Source organism: Lagenorhynchus albirostris, chromosome 1 (genome assembly GCF_949774975.1).
Source record: "Lagenorhynchus albirostris chromosome 1, mLagAlb1.1, whole genome shotgun sequence".
NCBI lineage: Eukaryota > Metazoa > Chordata > Mammalia > Artiodactyla > Delphinidae > Lagenorhynchus > Lagenorhynchus albirostris.
The window spans coordinates 117,987,541-118,007,693 of record NC_083095.1 but is presented as its reverse complement, the minus strand read 5'-3'; the positions used below and the strand labels follow the sequence as shown (position 1 = coordinate 118,007,693).

The window sequence follows — 20,153 nt, the reverse complement described above, 5'->3', positions numbered from 1 at the left end:
TTTAATAGGAAATAACGCTTATTTGTCACAGTTAATAGAAAGTAATACTTATTTTTTGGTACATAACGCTTCAAATCTTTGTTTATAATAAAGCTTAAGACCATGGGTTCTCAACCACCTTTGGGGTGTGTAAGGATCCCCAAGTGGCTTGTTAAACACACAGGTTCCTGGGCCCTACTCCCAGGGAATCAAAGTGAGGGAACGGGCCCAGAAATGCAGATGGTCATGGTCCACAGACCACTCCTGGAGAAACACTGCATTAGACACTGGAGAAATGACAAAGGCTCCAACCAATCATTTCATCTGAGTTGTTTCTCAGTCAAAAAAATCACTAAGCAAAGACCATGAAGAGCAATTCACCAAACACGTGCTAAAAATAATTAAACAACACATTTTTTAAAAGGTTCAACCTTTCTGGGACTTCCCTGGCGGTTCAGTGGTTAAGACTTCGCCTTCTAATGCAGGAGTTGTGGGTTCGATCATCTGGTCAGGTTTGGCTAATATCCCACATGCCTCATGGCCAAAAAACCAAAACATAAAACAGAAGCAATAGGACTTCCCTGGTGGCGCAGTGGTTAAGAACCCACCTGCCAATGCAGGGGACACAGGTTCGAGCCCTGGCCCGGGAAGATCCCACATGCCACGGAGCAACTAAGCCCGTGCGCCACAACTACTGAGCCTGCGCTCTAGAACCCTCGAGCCACAACTATTGAAGCCCGTGCGCCTAGAGCGTGTGCTCTGCAACAAAAGAAGCCACCACAATGAGAAGCCTGTGTACTGCAACAAAGAGTAGCCCCGCTCACCACAACTAGAGAAAGCCTGCACGCAGCAACAAAGACCCAGTGCAGCCAAAAAAAAAAAAAAAAAGACATTAAAAACAGAAGCAATATTGTAACAAATTCAATAAAGACTTTAAAAATGGTCCACATCAGGGGCTTCCCTGGTGGCGCAGTGGTTGAGAGTCCGCCTGCCGATGCAGGGGACACGGGTTCGTGCCCCGGTCCGGGAAGATCCCACATGCCGCGGAGTGGCTGGGCCCGTGAGCCATGGCCGCTGAGCCTGTGCGTCCGGAGCCTGTGCTCCGCAATGGGAAAGGCCACAACAGTGAGAGGCCCGCGTACCGCAAAAAAAAAAAAAAAAAAAGGTCCACATCAAAAAATACATAAATTAAAAAATAAAACGATAAGTGGAAAATAACCATTGAAAAAAGATAAAATTAAAAAAAAAGTTCAACCTTTCTACAAGCAAAGAAACAGGAAATAAAAACCATACCATTATAATGCACCACTGTGCTGCAGATAAGGATAGTGGGGAAGGCTGTACCTTTGTGGGGACTGGGAGTATGTATATGGGAACCCTGCTCTTTCTGCTCAGTTTTGCTGTGAACCTAAAGAGGCTCTAAACAAATAAAATCTATTATTAAAACGTTTAGTCCTTGCCGGCGGCGCAGTGGTTAAGAATCCACCTGCCAACGCAGGAGACACGGGTTCAAGCCCTGGTCTGGGAAGATCCCACATGCCGCAGAGCAACTAAGCCCGTGCGCCACAACTAATGAGCCTGCACTCTAGAGCCCGCAAGCCACAACTACTGAGCCCGTGTGCCACAACTACTGAAGCCCACACGCCTAGAGCCTGTGCTCCGCAACGAGAAGCCACCGCAATGAGAAGCCTGCGCATCACAATGAAGAGTAGCCCCCGCTCGCCGCAACTAGAGAAAGCCTGCACGCAGTAATGAAGACTCAACACAGCCAAAAATAAATAAATAAAATTAATTAATTAAAAAAAAAATTTAGACAAAAAAACTTTTAAAATCACACCATTTCCATGTATTAAAGAAGGAAATACTTTAAATTTATAATATTAAAATGCATATCAAAAATTGAAAATGCACAGTTGGCCCTTCACAATACAACTTTTCCAGAGTATGATCCTTCAAAATATATTCATAATGTTCATAACCTTTGACCCTGTAACTCTAGTTCTTGAAATTAATCATAAAGCAAATAATAAGATGAATGACAAAAATGAATGCACAAAGATGCCTTCATAGTGTGATGCACATACCAAGTATTTTACAAGGTATCTGCATGGTACATTATTATGCACCAGTAAGAGGTTCATGGCGAGCTTTTAAAAACAAGAGAAAATATGTACAATTTAATAGTAAGCAAAAAGAAAGGGTACAAAGTAAATACACAGCGTGATTCCAGCTCTGTATAAGGTACATAAAAAATAATACTAGAATATTAATGACTTGCTTATCTCTAGGGTTAGATTATGGTTGATTCCTCTTTTTTGTATTTTCCACAATGGGCTTACACTATTTTTAAAGCCAGAAAAAAAAGTATGCATATGTATGTGTGTTTTACTGCTTAGAAACAAGAAAAGCCCATTTATCTTTCAGAATTCTTATGGAGATGAATAAGATATAAAATTAGAAGTGCTTTCTTTGAGTAATACAGAAAAGAATTGTGTCTGAACTTAACACAATATTCACATTACTGAAAAGTTATGTGAAAAGAGAAGGCATTAGAGAGGTTACTTTTTTTTTTTAATCTGAAGGATGTCACTTTATTTTATTTACTTATTTTTTAACATCTTTATTGGAGTACAGTTGCTTTACAATGGTGTGTTACTTTCTGCTTTATAACAAAGTGAATCAGCTATACATATACATATAGCACAGAGAGATCAGAGAGGTTACTATTAAAGGAATTCTATGATGAAGCCTTAGAAAAACAATCCCTCTGTAAAGCCAGAAACATTTCCTAATTTGTCATTTTGGGACGATATATCATCATGATATGTTTACTTTAAAAAGGTTACAACCCAAAATATATCATCAACTCTCCATTACTGCCAATTCAATTCAAGAAACTCTTTTCTGTAGGCCTACTATGTGCTGTGCACCAGGCCTGCCTTCAGGAAGCTCAGCTGCAGCAGTTGAGACTACAGGGTGGAAAGTGCGTGGCCTAAACCCACATGAGCAGAGAGAAGAGGCCGGCCCCCTTGAAAAAGTGATGTCCTGGGTCTTCATTTATTTTTTCTAATATAGGGCCTATCTTTAAGGAAGATTCCTTCCCAGAGGCAGTAGGAAATGGCACCATTGTGTGAGCCTCATAGCATGCTATCATGCCGTTTACGCAAAGGTGATGAGGACCCACACCCGGGGACCTCACCACCCAGACAGGCTAGGGGTGCCTAGGGATGACCAAGAAGAAACAGCCCTCCATGCTTCTCCTTCTTCAACTCTTCCTGGATTTGTGAGGATTTGAAAATGAAAGTGTGACTCCAATATCACATGGAGAAGGGCCCAATTACAGTAGGACAGGGGGCCTTATAAGACAGCATCTTCTTACATAGATTTTTAATCTTCACACTAGCACTTCAAACGCCCCAGAGTTCCAGCCTCATATATCAACTGCCTTCTTGGCATTTCCACCTGGATATTCAATGGGTCCTTAACACTTTCCAAGTCCTAAACAGAAGTCTCTCTAATGCCAACATGCAGGAAGTCCTATCAGCTTGACCTCCAAGACAGATCCTGAATCCATCCACCTCTCCCCATCTCCACCCTGACGCCCTAATCCAAGCCACTCCGGACACCCCCAGCCTGTCTCCCTGCCTCTGTTCTTGCTTCCCTACATTCCCTTCTCCAGGCAGCAGCCAGAGTGATCTTTCTGACACACAAATCAGTCCATAAGCAACACGAGGGCAAGGGTTTTTAATCTGTTTTATTCACTAGTGTATCCTCAGCACCAAGCATATGAAGGAATTCTCTAAATTCTTTTGCTTAAAATTAAATAATGGCTTCCCATCACCCCCCCACCACCACCACCAATGACACTACAGTTCCATTGGTCCTCTTTCTGCTCCTCCAACAGGCCGAGCTTCTTCTGTCTTATGGACTTGGAAGCTGCCGAGCCTTTTCTCTGGTATGTTCTCGTCTCTGTGTGTCTCCTGCCCCGACACCACCACCTCGGCTTGGCTGGTCCTTCTGTCACCCCAGTCTCAGTTCACATGTCACCTTAGACCCCCATCACCCTTCCTAAAATAGCCCCACGATCACTCTCCATCGTATTATCTCACCAGAGCCCTGGACTTAGGCTGAAATTACCTCGGCTACTTAGGGTTTACTCCTATAAGCCCCACCACAATGTACAGCAGGCCTGAAAGCAAGGGCCTTGCATGCCTGGGTTGCTGCTTTAGCCCCAGTGCCTCTAAATAAGGCCTGGCTCCCAGCAGGTAGCTGAGTAATTTGTCAATTATTTTAGCTCCATGTTCCAGGATTTGATCATCTACACTGAAGGCTCAGAGACTCTTATCTAGCTGGTGGCTGGAGCTGCTCAGGCCCTCAAAGATGGAGTCAGACAAGCTAAAATGTATTAGAGACAGGGCAGACACCTAAACACCAACTTGTTAATTTACTTTGGAAAAACTTCTATCAAATATTCAGAACTAAACAAATATTCAAACTCCATTCACTACCTTCTCCCCCTAGAGTCAAGCCACATGACAAGCCAAGTCTAGCAGGTAGAGTTAAAAGAAAAAAAAAAAAATTGGATCATTAATCGTAGTTAATGATATGTCAGCTTAACTGGGCCATGGGATCCCCAGACAGCTGGATAAACATTATTCCTGGGTGTGTCTGTGAGGGTGTTTCCAGAAGAGATTAGCATTTGAATCGGTGAACTTAGTAAAAGGAGAAGGCCCTCCCCAACGTGGGAAGGCATCATCCAATACACTGAGTGTCATAATAGAAAAAAAATAAAAGGGGAAGCAAGGTGGAATTCGCTTTCTGCCTGACTAAGCTGGGACACTGATCTTCTCCAGCCCTCAGCGCTCCTGGGTCTCGGGTCTTCAGACCTGGAGTGGAATCTACACTATTGGTTCTCTGGCTCTCAGGCCTTGGAATTACACCACCGGCTTTCCTGTTCTCCAGATGGCAGATGGCAGATGGTGGAACTCCTCAGTCTCCATAATCATGTGAGCCAATACCTTATAGTAAATATATCCTATTTATTGGTTCTATTTCTTTGGCGGTCTCGGACTAATACACACGATAATCATCGAAGTCCCTCTGCTAATACACCTGTTCCAATGGGACAAGATCATGCAGCTGCAGGCTGAAATTCCCTTTTCAGGTAACTATATGAGGTCCAATAGCTAAGATTCTCTCCTCGTTGACAGGGCTAGATTCACACTGAACCAAGGTCCCGTCTGTCCGTCCAACTATACATTAACATTATGGTCCACACCTCTGCTGTGACTTGCCAATAAGGCCCAACTCTGCACATATCACTTGAGTTCAGCAAACTCTTCAGTAGCCCATTTGCAAATTATTAAGCTAGAAATTTATGTGTAATCTAGTCAATTAGATGAGGGTTTGATACATTTTTCCCATTTCCCACCTAAGTCAAAGCCAACACCCCAAGCCAGCCGGACGTCATGAAGCCTGAGCACATGGAAACCAAGAGTAGGTCTGCAGATTCTAATCAGCTGGGTAGCAGACCCTGGCCAAAGACATGCTGAAAGCCCCAAGGGGACATGGGGGTCCCAACCACTTCCCTAAGCCATCAAACTGGCATGAAAGGGAAAGCTTACCCCACAAAAGAGCCATGGACTGCTTACCAGGATTCGGCTCTCAGGGGCTGATATGAGCTTAAATCAAAGGCAGTATGGATAATCCAGACGTGTATAATTCATAGTTGACTACATTACCTCTTTTGAATTTATAATGATGATGATAATTTGTGGAAAGTTTCTGAGGAATAAATAATTGATAACATACTCCACATAGCAAGGCAAACTGCCAATGGAGACAATGAGTCGGGATGTATTAAAACAATAGATTCTTTCATTCAACATTTATCAAGCACCTACTAGACACTAGCCCACAGAGTCATCTGTTTCGACACTGGAATCTGCTGACAGAATATGGGCAATAACTACAGGATTCTCGAAGAACCAAGGACCCCAGAGCCTTTGATTATGAAAGACTTCTTGAGCTCCTACAATGTGCTGGACACTGTACTGTGTAGGTGCTAAAAATGGAAAAATTAAGACTCAGCTCTAGTTCTTGAGGATCACATAGGCTAGTGGTTTGACAATGTATTTTACTTTTCTTCCTGTATATAACCGTGTACAGAGCCACGTGATAACCATAAAGACTTATTGAGGCAAATTTACCAAGATACAGTATTAACATATCTCAATTCGACTAGCTCTATCAGGAGCCTCGACTGAGCTGTACATGTCAAGAATGGTTTCAGCTTTAGTTTTATAATACAAAATCACCTGCAGGCACAGATTTTTACAAAACAAATACCCAGTAAAATTTTACTGAGTGAACTGAAAAACCAGTGTAAACCAGTCATGAAAATGACCTAAAAACCAGGCAATTTACAGAAGAAATTCATTAAGAATCTATAGACAAAAAATACACCTTTCATATCATTTAAATACAATTTGAGTATCTTCACATCTCTTTGCTTTAAATATGCATATTGCCTTTGCATAACATCCACCCTCCTAATTTTATATTGCTTATATATAAAGACTTCCTTTTAGTACTTTTAATCTACACCATGATTTCATTTTAACAGTTTGGCTACAATGTGACAATTCTGATGTCTCATTAAGCATCCTAATTTTGGTTATGTTTGGGTAAACATGCTTAGGCTCACAATACATATAAAACTATGTAATTAGTGTTTCATAAAAAAGTCTATTAAATTTCCAAACTTTCTTCTGTTACTTTATAATGATATATAATTATTACCAGCTACAAAAAAGTAAATGCTCATACATGCAAAGTAAATTTTTTTCCAGAATTAGATTTTACTCAGACTTCCCTCTCTACAACGGAAATCATCTATTCATTTGCAAACTGCACACTCCAAAAATATATGTAAATGGAAGAGTGCTGTCTGGTTAAGGGAAGAATAATCATTACATAAAATGTGTTTCAGATGGAAAAACTCACTGCATTTTAAATTATTTAAAAATCGTCTTAAATACACATTACTGAAAAATCGTGTTAAAAACACATCTTAAAGAAAAATAATTAGCAAAAGCCTCAATGACTAATGACTTTGGATTCCTAGGTATGTTTGCTATTAACTGTAATTATCTAAGCAGTTCAATGAACTCACACCAAAGGAATGAGGGGGCAGGGGAGAACTCAGTGAGAACTAAAGCTTTAATTACCTAGTTTCATGAAGAAATTCTTCCTGAGGGAGTAGAAATACTCAGAAAGCAAAGAATGACTGAAAAGCACTGCCTGTCACATTTGAGAGTTGGTTACCTAAGATCGGGGTTCTAGAGGAGCTTCCAAGAGGCAAAGCAGAAAAGTGAAAGGAGCTTATCCCTGGAGTTTAACAGTCTGGGTTTCGTCTCAGCACTGCCACTTACTGGCCTTGAGATCTCAGAGAAGTCTCTTCACTTCCCTGGGCCTAGGATGCCTCATCTGAAAAGGATGCAGTTTGCACAAATGACCTCAGAGTCTCTTCTAGTTCTTTTTGCTACCGTAAGATCTGCAATGGGCTTCAGTCTGAAATAGGCATTTATTCACTTAACAAGCATTCATGGCATTTTGCTCTAAACATTGTGCTGGACAATGTGAAGATGAGTAAGACAAAGCTCCTTTCTTTTTTTTTTAAATATCTTTATTAGAGTATAATTGCTTTACAATGTTGTGTTCGTTTCTGCTGTATAACAAAGTGTATCAGCTTATACGTATACCTATATCCCCATATCCCCTCCCTCTTGCGTCTCCCTCCCACCCTCCCTATCCCACCCTTTTCTTTTTTGAAGGGCTCCCATTCTATCAGGGGATACAGACTTGCAAAGAAACAATGTCAGTCCTATTCAGTAAATACTACGGTAACAGCATCAAGTGCTGGGTGCCCAGGATACATTAAGGGAAAAAGAACTGGGGCCAGGGAGGGAACTGGTAGTGAGGGCTTCCTAGAATGAAGGAACTTTTCAACAGCTCTGAGGGCTCAGCTGAGGTTGTAAATTATATATTTTAAATGGTTCTGATGGTTGGATTAGTACAAAGGGAAAGTTATTCCCCAGATCCCACAGCTGCAGCTAAAGCACTATCCCCTCTTAAGGGGACAGAAAAAATTCAGTCCAGAGCTTTCTAAGGGTAGAGTTACACTCTCTGCTTTGACCTGAGGACAGTAATGTGGAATAGACTGTCTCCAGTCTCTGGTCTGTCCGCCACCCACATAAACAAAGAGAACCCAGCAGAGTACCCATAGAGAAATGGGGAGGTCACATTACCTTCTAACATGGAACATAGGGGTGTTTGCATTTTTTTGTGACACATTTCTTGCCACTGGTGGAGGGAACAGGAATCTGAGAATCATTATTTATCCCCAATCACTTTGATTTTATCTATCGCCCTCTCTAGATTTGAGTGCAGCAGGGCTATCAGCCCCCTAATATATCTCTCTTTTCAAAACTGAAATGTTTAAGTTGGGTTTTTTTAATTTTGTGAAAGTGTCGACTTGGGGTTGCCAAGTTATTCAGCCTCTGGGATAAAATTGCTTTAGCACTCAAATATAAAACTGGAAAGATCATTCTAAATATAGACACCACCTTCCAAAAACAAGTAAATTATCTACAGCAATCTCTTAAGCGTTCTATGCCCCCTGGATACCAGTAGAGTTCTTTGGCTGCCGGCAATTGAACCTGACTCTGGCTAACTTAGTTGGAAAATCTGGAATTTATTGGAAGGATATAGGGGAGAAGTGCACACAATCAACAGGGTAGCTGGGGATCCAGACTGAGAAAGAGACACGAAAGGTATTTCTGGGACTTCCCTGGCGGTCCAGTGGTTAAGACTTTGCCTTCCAGTGCAGTGGGTATGGGTTTGATCCCTGGTTAGGGAGCTAAGATCCCACATGCCTCATGGCCAAAAAAACCAAAACATAAAATATTGTAACAAATTCAATAAAGACTTTGAAATTGGTCCACATCAAAAAAAAAAAAAAAAAAGAGAAAAGAAAAGGTATTTCCTAGGGTCCAGGCAGCAGGAACCACTGCCCAGCATCCTACAGGTACAGCTGCAGGGATGGCACTCCTGTCATTGGAACACTCTGCACAGATTTCAAGCTCCAAAGGGAAATAAAATTGCTATGACCCAAAGAAATTGGAATGGATGCCATCAGTCACCAAAGCAACAAAGATCCATGACATCCCCTTATAACAAACATATGGTCCTTTTCTTTAAACATCAAAAGAAGGATAGACCAGAAATTTTAGAACCCTGAAGACAAATGTACTTCAATTAGAGTACAACTCTGAGTAAATCTCTGTCCTTAGTAAAGTGTATGCGGTAATCTGAAAGGACAGTGAAAACTGTTAAGCATGTGGTACACTAGGACCTCACTTAGGTATAAGGTGAGTGAGAAGCATCAAAAAAGGAAATCAACTATGCAAACAGCAGCCATAAAAGAGCCAGGATAGCTGTATTAATATTAGGCAAAATAGACTTTAAGACAAGAAATATTACTAGAGATAAAGAGAGACATCTTATAATGACAGAAGAATCACTACCTCAGGAAAATATACACATTATAAATGTATACACACGTAACAAGAAAGCCCCAAAATACATGAAGTGAAACTGACAGAACTGAAAGGAGCAATAGACAATTCAACAATAAAAACTGGATATTTCAATAACTGAAAAAGAGTCTCAATAAATTTAAAGAGATTAAAAATATACAAAGTATGTGCTCTGCCCACGTGAAATTAAATTAGAGATTCACAACAGAAATAAGTTTGGGGAAACCCCAAACATCTGGAAATTAAATAACACACTTCTAAGTAACACATGCACCAAAAAAGGAAACCACAAGGGAAACTTTAATATTTTGAACTGGATGAAAACAAAAACACAACATACCAAAACTCATGGAAGCAGCCAAAGCAGTGCTTAGAGGACACATTATGGCTTTAAACACCACTATCAGAAAAGAAGAAAGATCTCAAACCAATTCCCTAAGTTTCCACGTTAAGAAACTAGAAAAAGAAAAACAAACTAAAGCAAGCGGAGAAAAAGGAAACAATATAGAATTGAAAGCAATGAAATATAAAACAAAAAAGCAAACAGGAAAAGATAATAAAACCAAGAATTGATTCTTTGAAACAATCAAAGACTCAAAATTAAGATAGAAATTCTCCCCAAATTGATCTCATTCAAAGCAGTCTCTGTCAAAATCTCAGCAGGCTTTTTATAGAAACTGACGAGCTAATCCTAAAATCTATATGAAAATGCAAAGGACCTAGAATAGCTGAAACAATTTTGAAAAAAAGAGCAAAGTTGGAGGACTTACACTACATGATTTCAAAATGATTTGAAATCATGATTTCTCTAAAGCTAGAAATTAAGGCAATGTGGTATTACCATAGGAAAGCCATAAAGATCAAAGGAATTTAGAAATTAACCCTTAAATTTTATGATCCATTCTTTTTTAACAAAGGGACAAATGGGAAAATGATAAATGTTTTTCATATGATATTCAAGGAAAATCTAACTTAGACCTTTAATCTCACTTCATACATGAAAATTAACTCAAAATGTATCATAAACCTAAAGGTAAAAACTAAAATTAACTTTTGAAGTAAACAGAGCAGAAAAGCCTTGTGACCTTGGGTTAAGCAAACAGTTCTTAAGACACAACACCAAAAATATAAACCATAAAAGAACCTGATAAGCTGGACTTCATTAAAATTTGTAAAATTTGTGCTTCAAAAGACACCATTGGAAGAATGAAAATATAAGCCAAAGAATCGGAGAAAATATTTTGCAAATCACATATCTGATAAGGGACCTGTATTTAGACTATATAAAGAAAATTTACAACTCAATAACAAGACAAATAACCTAATTTAAAAATGGATTCTGGGACTTCCCTGGTGGCACAGTGGTTAAGAATCCGCCTGTTAATGCAGGGAACACGGGTTCGAGTCCTGGTCTGGGAAGATCCCACATGCCGCGGAGCAACTAAGCTCGTGCGCCACAACTACTGAGCCTGCGCTCTAGAACCCGTGAGCCACAACTACTGAGCCCATGTGCCACAACTACTGAAGCCCGTGCACCTAGAGCCCGTGCTCCGCAACAAGAGAAGCCACTACAATGAGAAGCCCGCGCACCGCAACGAAGAGTAGCCCCCGCTCACCGCAACTAGAGAAAACCCGCGTGCAGCAATGAAGACCCAACGCAGCCAAAACTAAATAAATAAATTTATAAAAAATAAATTACTAAATTAAAAAAAAATGGATTCTGACACATGCTACAACATGGATAAATCTTGAAAACATTACGCTAAGTGAAATGACCCAGACACAAAAGGGCAAATATTGTGTGATTGCACTTATGTGATAAACCTAGAATAGGGAAATTCATAGAGACAGAAAGTAGAACAGAGGTCACCTGGGGCTTGAGGTGAGAGTGGAATGGGGAATTATTGTTTAGTGGGAACAGAGTTTCTGTTTGGGACAATCGAAAAGTTTTGAAAACCGATAGTGGTGATGGTTGCATACAGCACTGTGAATGTAATTAATGTCAATGAACTGCACACTTTAAAATGGTTAAAGTGATAAATATCTTACACACAATAAAAAAATAATTTTTAAAAATGGGCAGAAGACTCGAGTAGACACTTCACCAAAGAAGACACACAAATGACTGATAAGGACATGAAAAAGTGCTCAACATCATTAGTCATTAGGGAAATGCAAATTAATAGTGCAATGAAATACCACTACACATCCACTATAATGACTATAATCAAACAGACAGATAACAGCAAGTGTTGGTGAGGATGTGGAGAAACTGGAACCCTCACACATTGCTGGTAGGATTGTAAAATGGTATAGCCACTTTGGAAAATTGTTTGGCTATGTTTTAAAAAGTTAAACACAAGCTTACTGCAAGACTCAGCAAGTCCACGCCTAGCAATTTACCCAAGAGAAATGAAAATATATCTCCACACAAAGACGTGTACACATGTTCACAGCAGCTTTATTCACAATAGCTAAAAACTGGAAACAACCCAAATGTCCATCAACTAATAAATGGATAAAAGGAATGCTGCATATCCACACAACAGGATACTACTGGGACATAAATATAAATGAAATGTTGATACATGCCAGAACATGGCTGAACCTCAAAAAGATTATGCTAAGTGCAAGAAGCCAGATGCAAAGGACTTCAGATTGTAAGATTCCATTTATACAAAATGTTCGGAAAAGACAAATTACTTATAGAGACAGAAGGCAAATTAGTGGTTGCCTGGGTCTGGGGTGGAAGGAGGGATTATCGGCAAACAGGCTTATATAAATTTGCAGAGTGATTGAAAGGTTTTACAACTGAACTGTGTTGATGGTTGCACAAATTGTACGCTTACAATGGGTGGATTTTTGTGGCTTTTAAGTTATACCTCAATAAAGCTATTAAAATAAATAAATACAAATCTGACATTGGAAAAAAATGAGTCTTGATTTCAGGAAGCATAACTAAAACGCAATATCCAGGGAATTCTCTGGTGGTCCAGTGGTTAGGACTCCACGCTTTCACTGCTGAGGGAGCGGGTTCAATCCCTGGATGGGGAACTAACATCCCACAAGCTGCATGGCACAGCCAAAAAAAAAAAAAAAAAAAAAAAACAATCTCCATGATGTGAAATAAAGATTTTCCTTAATCTAGTCATATATCTTTTATTCATACATTTTCAAACTACACATGTAGGATACTGACATCATTCAGTGATGTTAGCCCAGGCCCTAAATGATCTTAAGCTTTCTGAATTAAATTCTGTGGTCCCTGAGACTGCTCAATAAAAAGCAGTATATTTACAAACTCTAAAAATAGACAATATTGGCTTTTTATTGGGTTCACTTTAGGGAAAAATAAAGCAATAAAAGGGAGTCCGAGAAGTGATTCACATCCCTAGATTGTCTGAGTAATAAACTGTATTATTTATAATCATTATGACCTAGAAACATTTACTCTGAAGCAGCAAAGGCTGACCTAGTAATTGATTTAATAGCTGTCTTCAGCTACACGAAGGGTATTACAGGGAAACTATTTGACTGGTTCTCTCTCTTTCCCTTGAGAGCCGAACAAAACAAAAGTGATTTAGTAATCAGCAAGGTACATTGAGATTAAACACAAATAACACTGACAGTAACCGCTATCAAATACTGGAATACATTTAATATATTTGTTCAAGCTGTTTCCTTGGCCATCCTTAAGACTAGACAAGACAGACAACTTTGGTCTGAACACAGTACTGCTTGGGAGGGAGGCATCAGACATGGAACAGGTCTGTGGAAAGGAACGCAGCCCACCTGACTTCCACACGCCTTACCTCGATATCCCGATTCAGTTGCTTCACTATGGCAGTTATGTTTCTGATGTGCTCCTCCAAGAAAAGCCTGGCCAAGCGGTCGCCTCCCCCTTTGTTTTGCATTTTCTGCAAGCTGTTGACGATGTCGTCTTTGATCCGGAAGGCATGCTCCACGAGGGCGGCCGTGGTTTTCTCGTGGCAGAGGATCCTGTCTTCCAGTTGCTCCACTAGGCTTACGGATGAGTAGGGTGCCATGGTCAGGGACTGGCTGTGTCGGGGCATCGTTCTAACTCGCCTACGGAAGGGAGCCCCACATTATTAGGGTTGTCAATTGGGAAACAGTCATTTTTCAAGAATGACTTCAAGACTTCCCAGAAAAGGAGAGGCAAATTATCTATCCCTACAAGCTAAAGGGGATTTGAGGCAGGGTTTCTACTCGCAAAGAGTTTTCTTGGTGAGCCAGGCAGCAACTTTAAACAATGGTCCCCAGAGAGTTAAGTGCGCTGGTAGCGGGCTCCATGACCTCCCAAAGCAAGAGGCTGGAAGATCAAAGCTTATTAACAAAATTGCTGGACCTGCCCTTCTCCTCCCTCCCTCTAAAGCAGTGGCTACAAACTCAAATGCTTACAAGGGTCAGGCAGGGGACATAAATGAGGGAAGCATACCACAGAGAATACACTAGGGAGTGGTGGGGACTTTGCAGAACTGACAGGGCGTTCCTCAACTAAAGGGAGCCACGATTCTGCTCCACCCATGAGTGACCATCTGGGAATGCAGATCCATTTTTCCAGGTCATGTGATATTTCAACAAGAGGCAGGAAATGTAGGCTTGTATGTGAAGTCACCTGATTTCTTAAAATGTTAACAGTTCATTAAAAAAGTATTTAAGATGATCCAGGCCAAACAATGTACTGCTATGAGCCAATTCTGGCCTATGGACACGCCACTTCTGATTTAAAAGGGTTAGCAGGGACTTCCCTGGTGGCACAGTGGTTAAGATTCCACCTGCCAATGCAGGGGACACAGGTGTGAGCCTTGGTCCAGGAAGATCCCACCTGCCACGGAGCAACTAAGCCTGTGTCACACAACTACTGAGCCTGCGCTCTAGAGCCCACAAGCCACAACTACTGAGCCCACGTGCCAGAGCTACTGAAGCCTGCGCGCCTGGAGCCCGTGCTCCACAACAAGAGAAGCCACCGCAATGAGAAGCCCACGCGCTGCAACGAAGAGTAGCCCCCGCTCGCCGCAACTAGAGAAAGCCCATGAGCAGAACAAAGACCCAACACAGCCATAAATAAATAAATTTATTTTAAAAAATAAAAATAAATAAAAGGGTTAGCAGGGGGACTTCCCTAGTGGCGCAGTGGTTAAGACTCTGCGCTCCCAAGGCAGGGGGCCCAAGTTCAATCCCTGGTCAGGGAACTCAATCCCACATGCATGCTGCAACTGAGTTCGTGTGCCTCAACTAACGAGCCCACCGGCCGCAACTGAGACCCAGTGCAACCAAACAAATAAATTTTTTTTTAATAAATAAATAAAAGGGTGAGCAGGGGTATCAGCCCCCAAACCTCCAGAGGTACGTTTCACTGTTGACCAGAAGTGCAACTGTACTGAAGGGCTACTGTGAAATCTCCACCTGTCAGGGTCACTGAATAGTCCACAGTATCCTACTCTTGCCCTCGAAAAAAGTCATTGTTGGATAATGTAACAGCCACAAGGCTTCTTTTATAATGATCACACCCACTAACAGCCCTCATGGAATTGGTGGAAAGAAAAAGTATACCTTAGATGCATATTTTCCATATATTATACCTTTCCTCGGTGACAAGAGAAGGAAATACAGTACTCCGTTGGGCCATTTTCTTTTTAATAGTTCACATCTGTTGAAAAAATAAGCATTAAATTATTTAACGGTTTATATCTACAACTTAAATGACCTCTAAAGCTTATTATTAATTTACTAAGGGGATCAAAAATTATGCTGCCATGCTGATCAATTATATTATTAAATACCTTATATCTTATATACAATAGAAACAGAAGATGTCTCTAAATAAGGAGAAAAGAGTCAAACATCAAAATGCTTCTGCTAGATAGATCAACAAGGACTGTCAAATGGAGTTTCCTTAAGTTTTCTCACCCCGTATCTGCATCTCAAGCTTGAGAAACCACTTTTAAAGAAACAACATAGTTTCTTCAATAGACTTAGTCAGTCCTGTACTTCTCCACAGGAATGTACAGGAAACTACGTTAGGAAATTTGATCTCAGCAAATTTAGCAAATTCCGTAGCAAATGAAGAGCATTATTTAAACATTAATCTTAACAAAACAATGCATGATCAACGGGATCTGATTTGGGGGAACTTAGCTATCCACTAAGGGAATGAGAATGATACTCTTCATTAAAACCTTCAAAGTGAAAGCAATTATACTCCAATAAAGACATTAAAAAAAATAAATAAATAAAACCTTGAAACTGTATTATAAGATATAATCATTCATATTACATCAGGCATATAAAAGGAAGAGTTGATCATCACAATGCATTAGAAATCTGAACAAAATCGGATGGTTTTAAAAATTTCTCATTACTGGAGATTGGTTCAAGATGGCGGAGTAGAAGGACGTGCGCTCACTCCCTCTTGCAAGAGCACCAGAATCACAACTAACTGCTGAACAGTCATCGACAGGAAGACACTGGAACTCACCAAAAAAGATATCCCACATCCAAAGACAAAGGAGAAGCCGCAGTGAGACAGTAGGAGAGGCGCAATCACAGTAAAATCAAATCCCATAACCGCTGGGTGGGTGACTCACAAACTGGAGAACATTTATACCACAGAAGTCCACCAACTGGAGTGAAGGTTCTGAGCCCCACGACAGGCTTCTCAAACTGGGAGTCCAGCAACAGGAGGAGGAATTACCAGAAAATCAGACTTTGAAGGCGACTGGGATTTGATTGCAGGGCTTTGACAGGACAGGGGGAAACAGACTCCACTCTTGAAGATCACACACAAAGTAGTGTGCGCAACAGGACCCAGGGGGAAGGAGCAGTGACCCCACAGGAGACTGAACCAGACCTACCTGCTAGTGTTGGAGGGTCTCCTGCAGAGGCGGGGGGGCGGCTGTGGCTCACCGCGGGGACAAGGACACTGGCAGCAGAAGTTCTGGGAAGTACTCCTTGGCGTGAGCCCTCCTGGAGTCCGCCATTAGCCCCACCAAAGAGCCTGCAGGCTCCAGTGCTGGGTCGCCTCAGGCCAAACAACCAACAGGGAGGGAACTCAGCCCCACCCATCAGCAGACAAGTGGATTAAAGTTTTACTGAGCTCTGCCCATCAGAGCAACACCCAGCTCTACCCACCACCAGTCCCTCCCATCAGGAAGCTTGCACAGGCCTCTTAGATAGCCTCATCCACCAGAGGGCAGACAGCAGAAGCAAGAAGAACTACAGTCCTGCAGCCTGTGGAAAGAAAACCACATTCACAGCACAATAGACAAAATGAAAAGGCAGAGGACTATGTACCAGATGAAGGAGCAAGATAAAACCCCAGAAAAACAGCTAAATGAAGTGGAGATAGGAGACCTGCCAGAAAAAGAATTCAGAATAATAACAGTGAAGATGATCCAGGACCTCGGAAAAAGAATGGAGGCAAAGATCAAGAAGATGCAAGAAATGTTTAACAAACACCAAGAAGAATTAAAGAACAAACAAACAGAGATGAACAATACAATAACTGAAATGAAAAACACAGTAGAAGGAATCAACAGCAGAATAACTGAGGCAGAATAACAGATAAGTGACCTGGAAGACAGAATGACAGAATTCACTGCCGCAGAACAGAATAAGAAAAAAGAATGAAAAGAAATGCAGACACCAACATTCACATTATAGGGGTGCCAGAAGGAGAAGAGAGAGAGAAAGGACACGAGAAAATATTTGAAGAGATTATAGTTGAAAACTCGCCTAACATGGGAAAGGAAACAGCCACCCAAGTCCAGGAAGCACAGAGTCCCAGGCAGGATAAACCCAAGGAGAAACATGCCAAGACACATAGTAATCAAATTGACAAAAACTAAAGACAAAGAAAAATTATTAAAAGCAACAAAGGAAAAATGACAAATAACATACAAGGGAACTCCAATAAGGTTAACAGCTGATTTCTCAGCAGAAACTCTATAAGCCAGAAGGGAGTGGCACGATATACTTAAAGTGATAAAAGGGAAGAACCTACAACCAAGATTACTCTACCCGGCAAGGATCTCATTCAGATTCGACGGAGAAATCAAAAGCTTTACAGACAAGCAAAAGCTAAGAGAATTCAGCACCACCAAACCAGCTCTACAACAAATGCTAAAGGAACTTCTCTAAGTGGGAAACACAAGAGAAGAAAAGAACCTATAAAAACAAACCCAAAACAATTAAGAAAATGGTCATAGGAACATACATATCGATAATTACCTTAAACGTGAATGGATTAAAGGCTCCAACCAAAAGACACAGGCTTGCTCAATCAATACAAAAACAAGACCCATATATATGCTGTCTACAAGCGACCCACTTCAGACCTAGGGACACATACAGACTGAAAGTGAGGGGACAGAAAAAGATATTCCATGCAAATGGAAATCAAAAGAGAGCTGGAGTAGCAATACTCATACCAGATAAAATAGACTTTAAAATAAAGCATGTTACAAGAAACAAGGAAGGACACTACATAATGATCAAGGGATCAATCCAAGAAGAAAATATAACAATTATAAATATATATGCACCCAACACAGGAGCACCTCAACACATAAGGCAAATGCTAACAGCTATAAAAGAAGAAATTGACAGCAACACAATAACAGTGGGGGACATTAACACCACACTGGCACCAATGGACAGATCATCCAAACAGAAAATTAATAAGGAAACACAAGCTTTAAATGACACAATAGACCAGATACATTTAATTGACATTTATAGGACATTCCACCCAAAAACAGCAGATTACACTTTCTTCTCAAGTGCACACAGAACATTCTCCAGAACAGATCACATCTTGGGTCACAAATCAAGCCTTGGTAAATTTAAGAAAACTGAAATCATATCAATGACTTCCTTGATTTGATTGAAATCATATCAATCATATCTTTTCCAACCACAATGCAATGAGATTAGAAATAAATTACAGGGAAAAAATGTAAAAAACACAAACACATGGAGGCTAAACAATACGTTACTAAATAACCAAGAGATCACTGAAGAAATCAAAGAGGAAATCAAAAAATACCTAGAGGCAAATGACAATGAAAACACAACGATCTAAAAATGATGGGATTCAGCGAAAGCAGTTCTAAGAGGGGAGTTTGTAGCAATACAATCCTATCTCAAGAAACAAGAAAAATCTCAAATAAAAAATCTAACCTTACACCTAAAGGAACCAGAGAAAGAAGAACAAACAAAACCCAAAGTTAGCAGAAGAAAAGAAATCATAAAGATCAGAGCAGAAATAAATGAAATAGAAACAAAGAAAACAATAGCAAATATCAATAAGACTAAAAGCTGGTTCTTTGAGAAGATAAACAAAATTGATAAACCTTTAGTCAGACTCATCAAGAAAAAGAGGGAGAGGACTCAAATCAATAAAATTAGAAATGAAAAAGGAGAAGTTACAACAGACACCGCAGAAATACAAAGCATCAAAAGAGACTACTACAAGCAATTCTATGCCAATAAAATGGACAACCTGGAAGAAATGGACAAATTCGTAGAAAGGTATAACCTTCCAAGACTGAACCAGGAAGAAACAGAAAATATAAACAGACCAATCACAAACAATGAAATTGAAATTGTGATTAAAAATCGTCCAACAGGGCTTCCCTCGTGGTGCAGTGGTTGACAGTCTGCCTGCTGATGCAGGGGACATGGGTTCGTGCCCCGGTCCGGGAAGATCCCACATGCCACGGAGCGGCTAGGCCCATGAGCCATGGCCGCTGAGCCTGCACGTCTGGAGCCTATACTCCGCAACTGTAGAGGCCACAACAGTGACAGGCCCGCATACTACAAAAAAAAACACACACACAAAAAAATCTTCCAACAAACGGAAGTCCAGGACCAGATAGCCTCAAAGGTGAATTGTATCAAACATTTAGAGAAGCGCTAACACCCATCCTTCTCAAACTCTTCCCAAAAACTGCACAGGAAGGAACACTCCCAAACTCATTCTACAGGGCCACCATCACCCTGATACCAAAACCAGACAAAGGTACTACAAAAAAAGAAAATTACAGACCAATATCACTGATGAATATAGATGCAAAAATCCTCAACAAAATACTAGCAAACAGAATCCAACAACACATTAAAAGGATCATACACCATGATCAAGTGGGATTTATCCCAGGGATGCAAGGATCCTTCAATATATGCAAATCAATCAATGTGATACACCATTTAACAAACTGAAGGATAAAAACCATATGGTCATCTCAATAGATGCAGAAAAAACTTTTGACAAAATTCAACACCCATTTATGATAAAAACTCTCCAGAAAGTGGGCATAGAGGGAACCTACCTCAACATAACAAAGGCCACAGATGATAAACCCACAGGAAACATCATTCTCAATGGTGAAAAACTGAAACTATTTCCTCTAAGATCAGGAACAAGACAAGGATGTCCACTCTCACCACTCTTACTCAACATAGTTTTGGAAGTCCTAGCCACAGCAATCAGAGAAGAAAAAGAAATAAAAAGAATACAAATTGGAAAAGAAGAAGTAAAACTGTCACTGTTTG

General features: G+C 40.5%; 1 protein-coding gene across 7 annotated transcripts in view; it reads right to left on the bottom strand.

The window, feature by feature from the left end:
• The window catches only part of FAM81A (family with sequence similarity 81 member A), a 124,668-nt gene that overhangs the window by 38,202 nt on the left and 66,313 nt on the right, over window positions 1–20,153 (bottom strand). For 5 of the 7 annotated variants that reach the window (XM_060151160.1, XM_060151163.1, XM_060151164.1 and 2 more), the window contains exons 2-3: window positions 15,153–15,249; window positions 13,391–13,664 (exon numbers count right to left, since the gene is read on the bottom strand). In XM_060151160.1, the coding sequence (XP_060007143.1) occupies window positions 13,391–13,664; window positions 15,153–15,172 (294 nt within the window). In that variant the 5' untranslated portion in view covers window positions 15,173–15,249. The remainder of the gene's footprint in view (window positions 1–13,390; window positions 13,665–15,152; window positions 15,250–20,153) is intronic. The other 2 variants (XM_060151159.1, XM_060151154.1) reach the window with 1 other exon arrangement.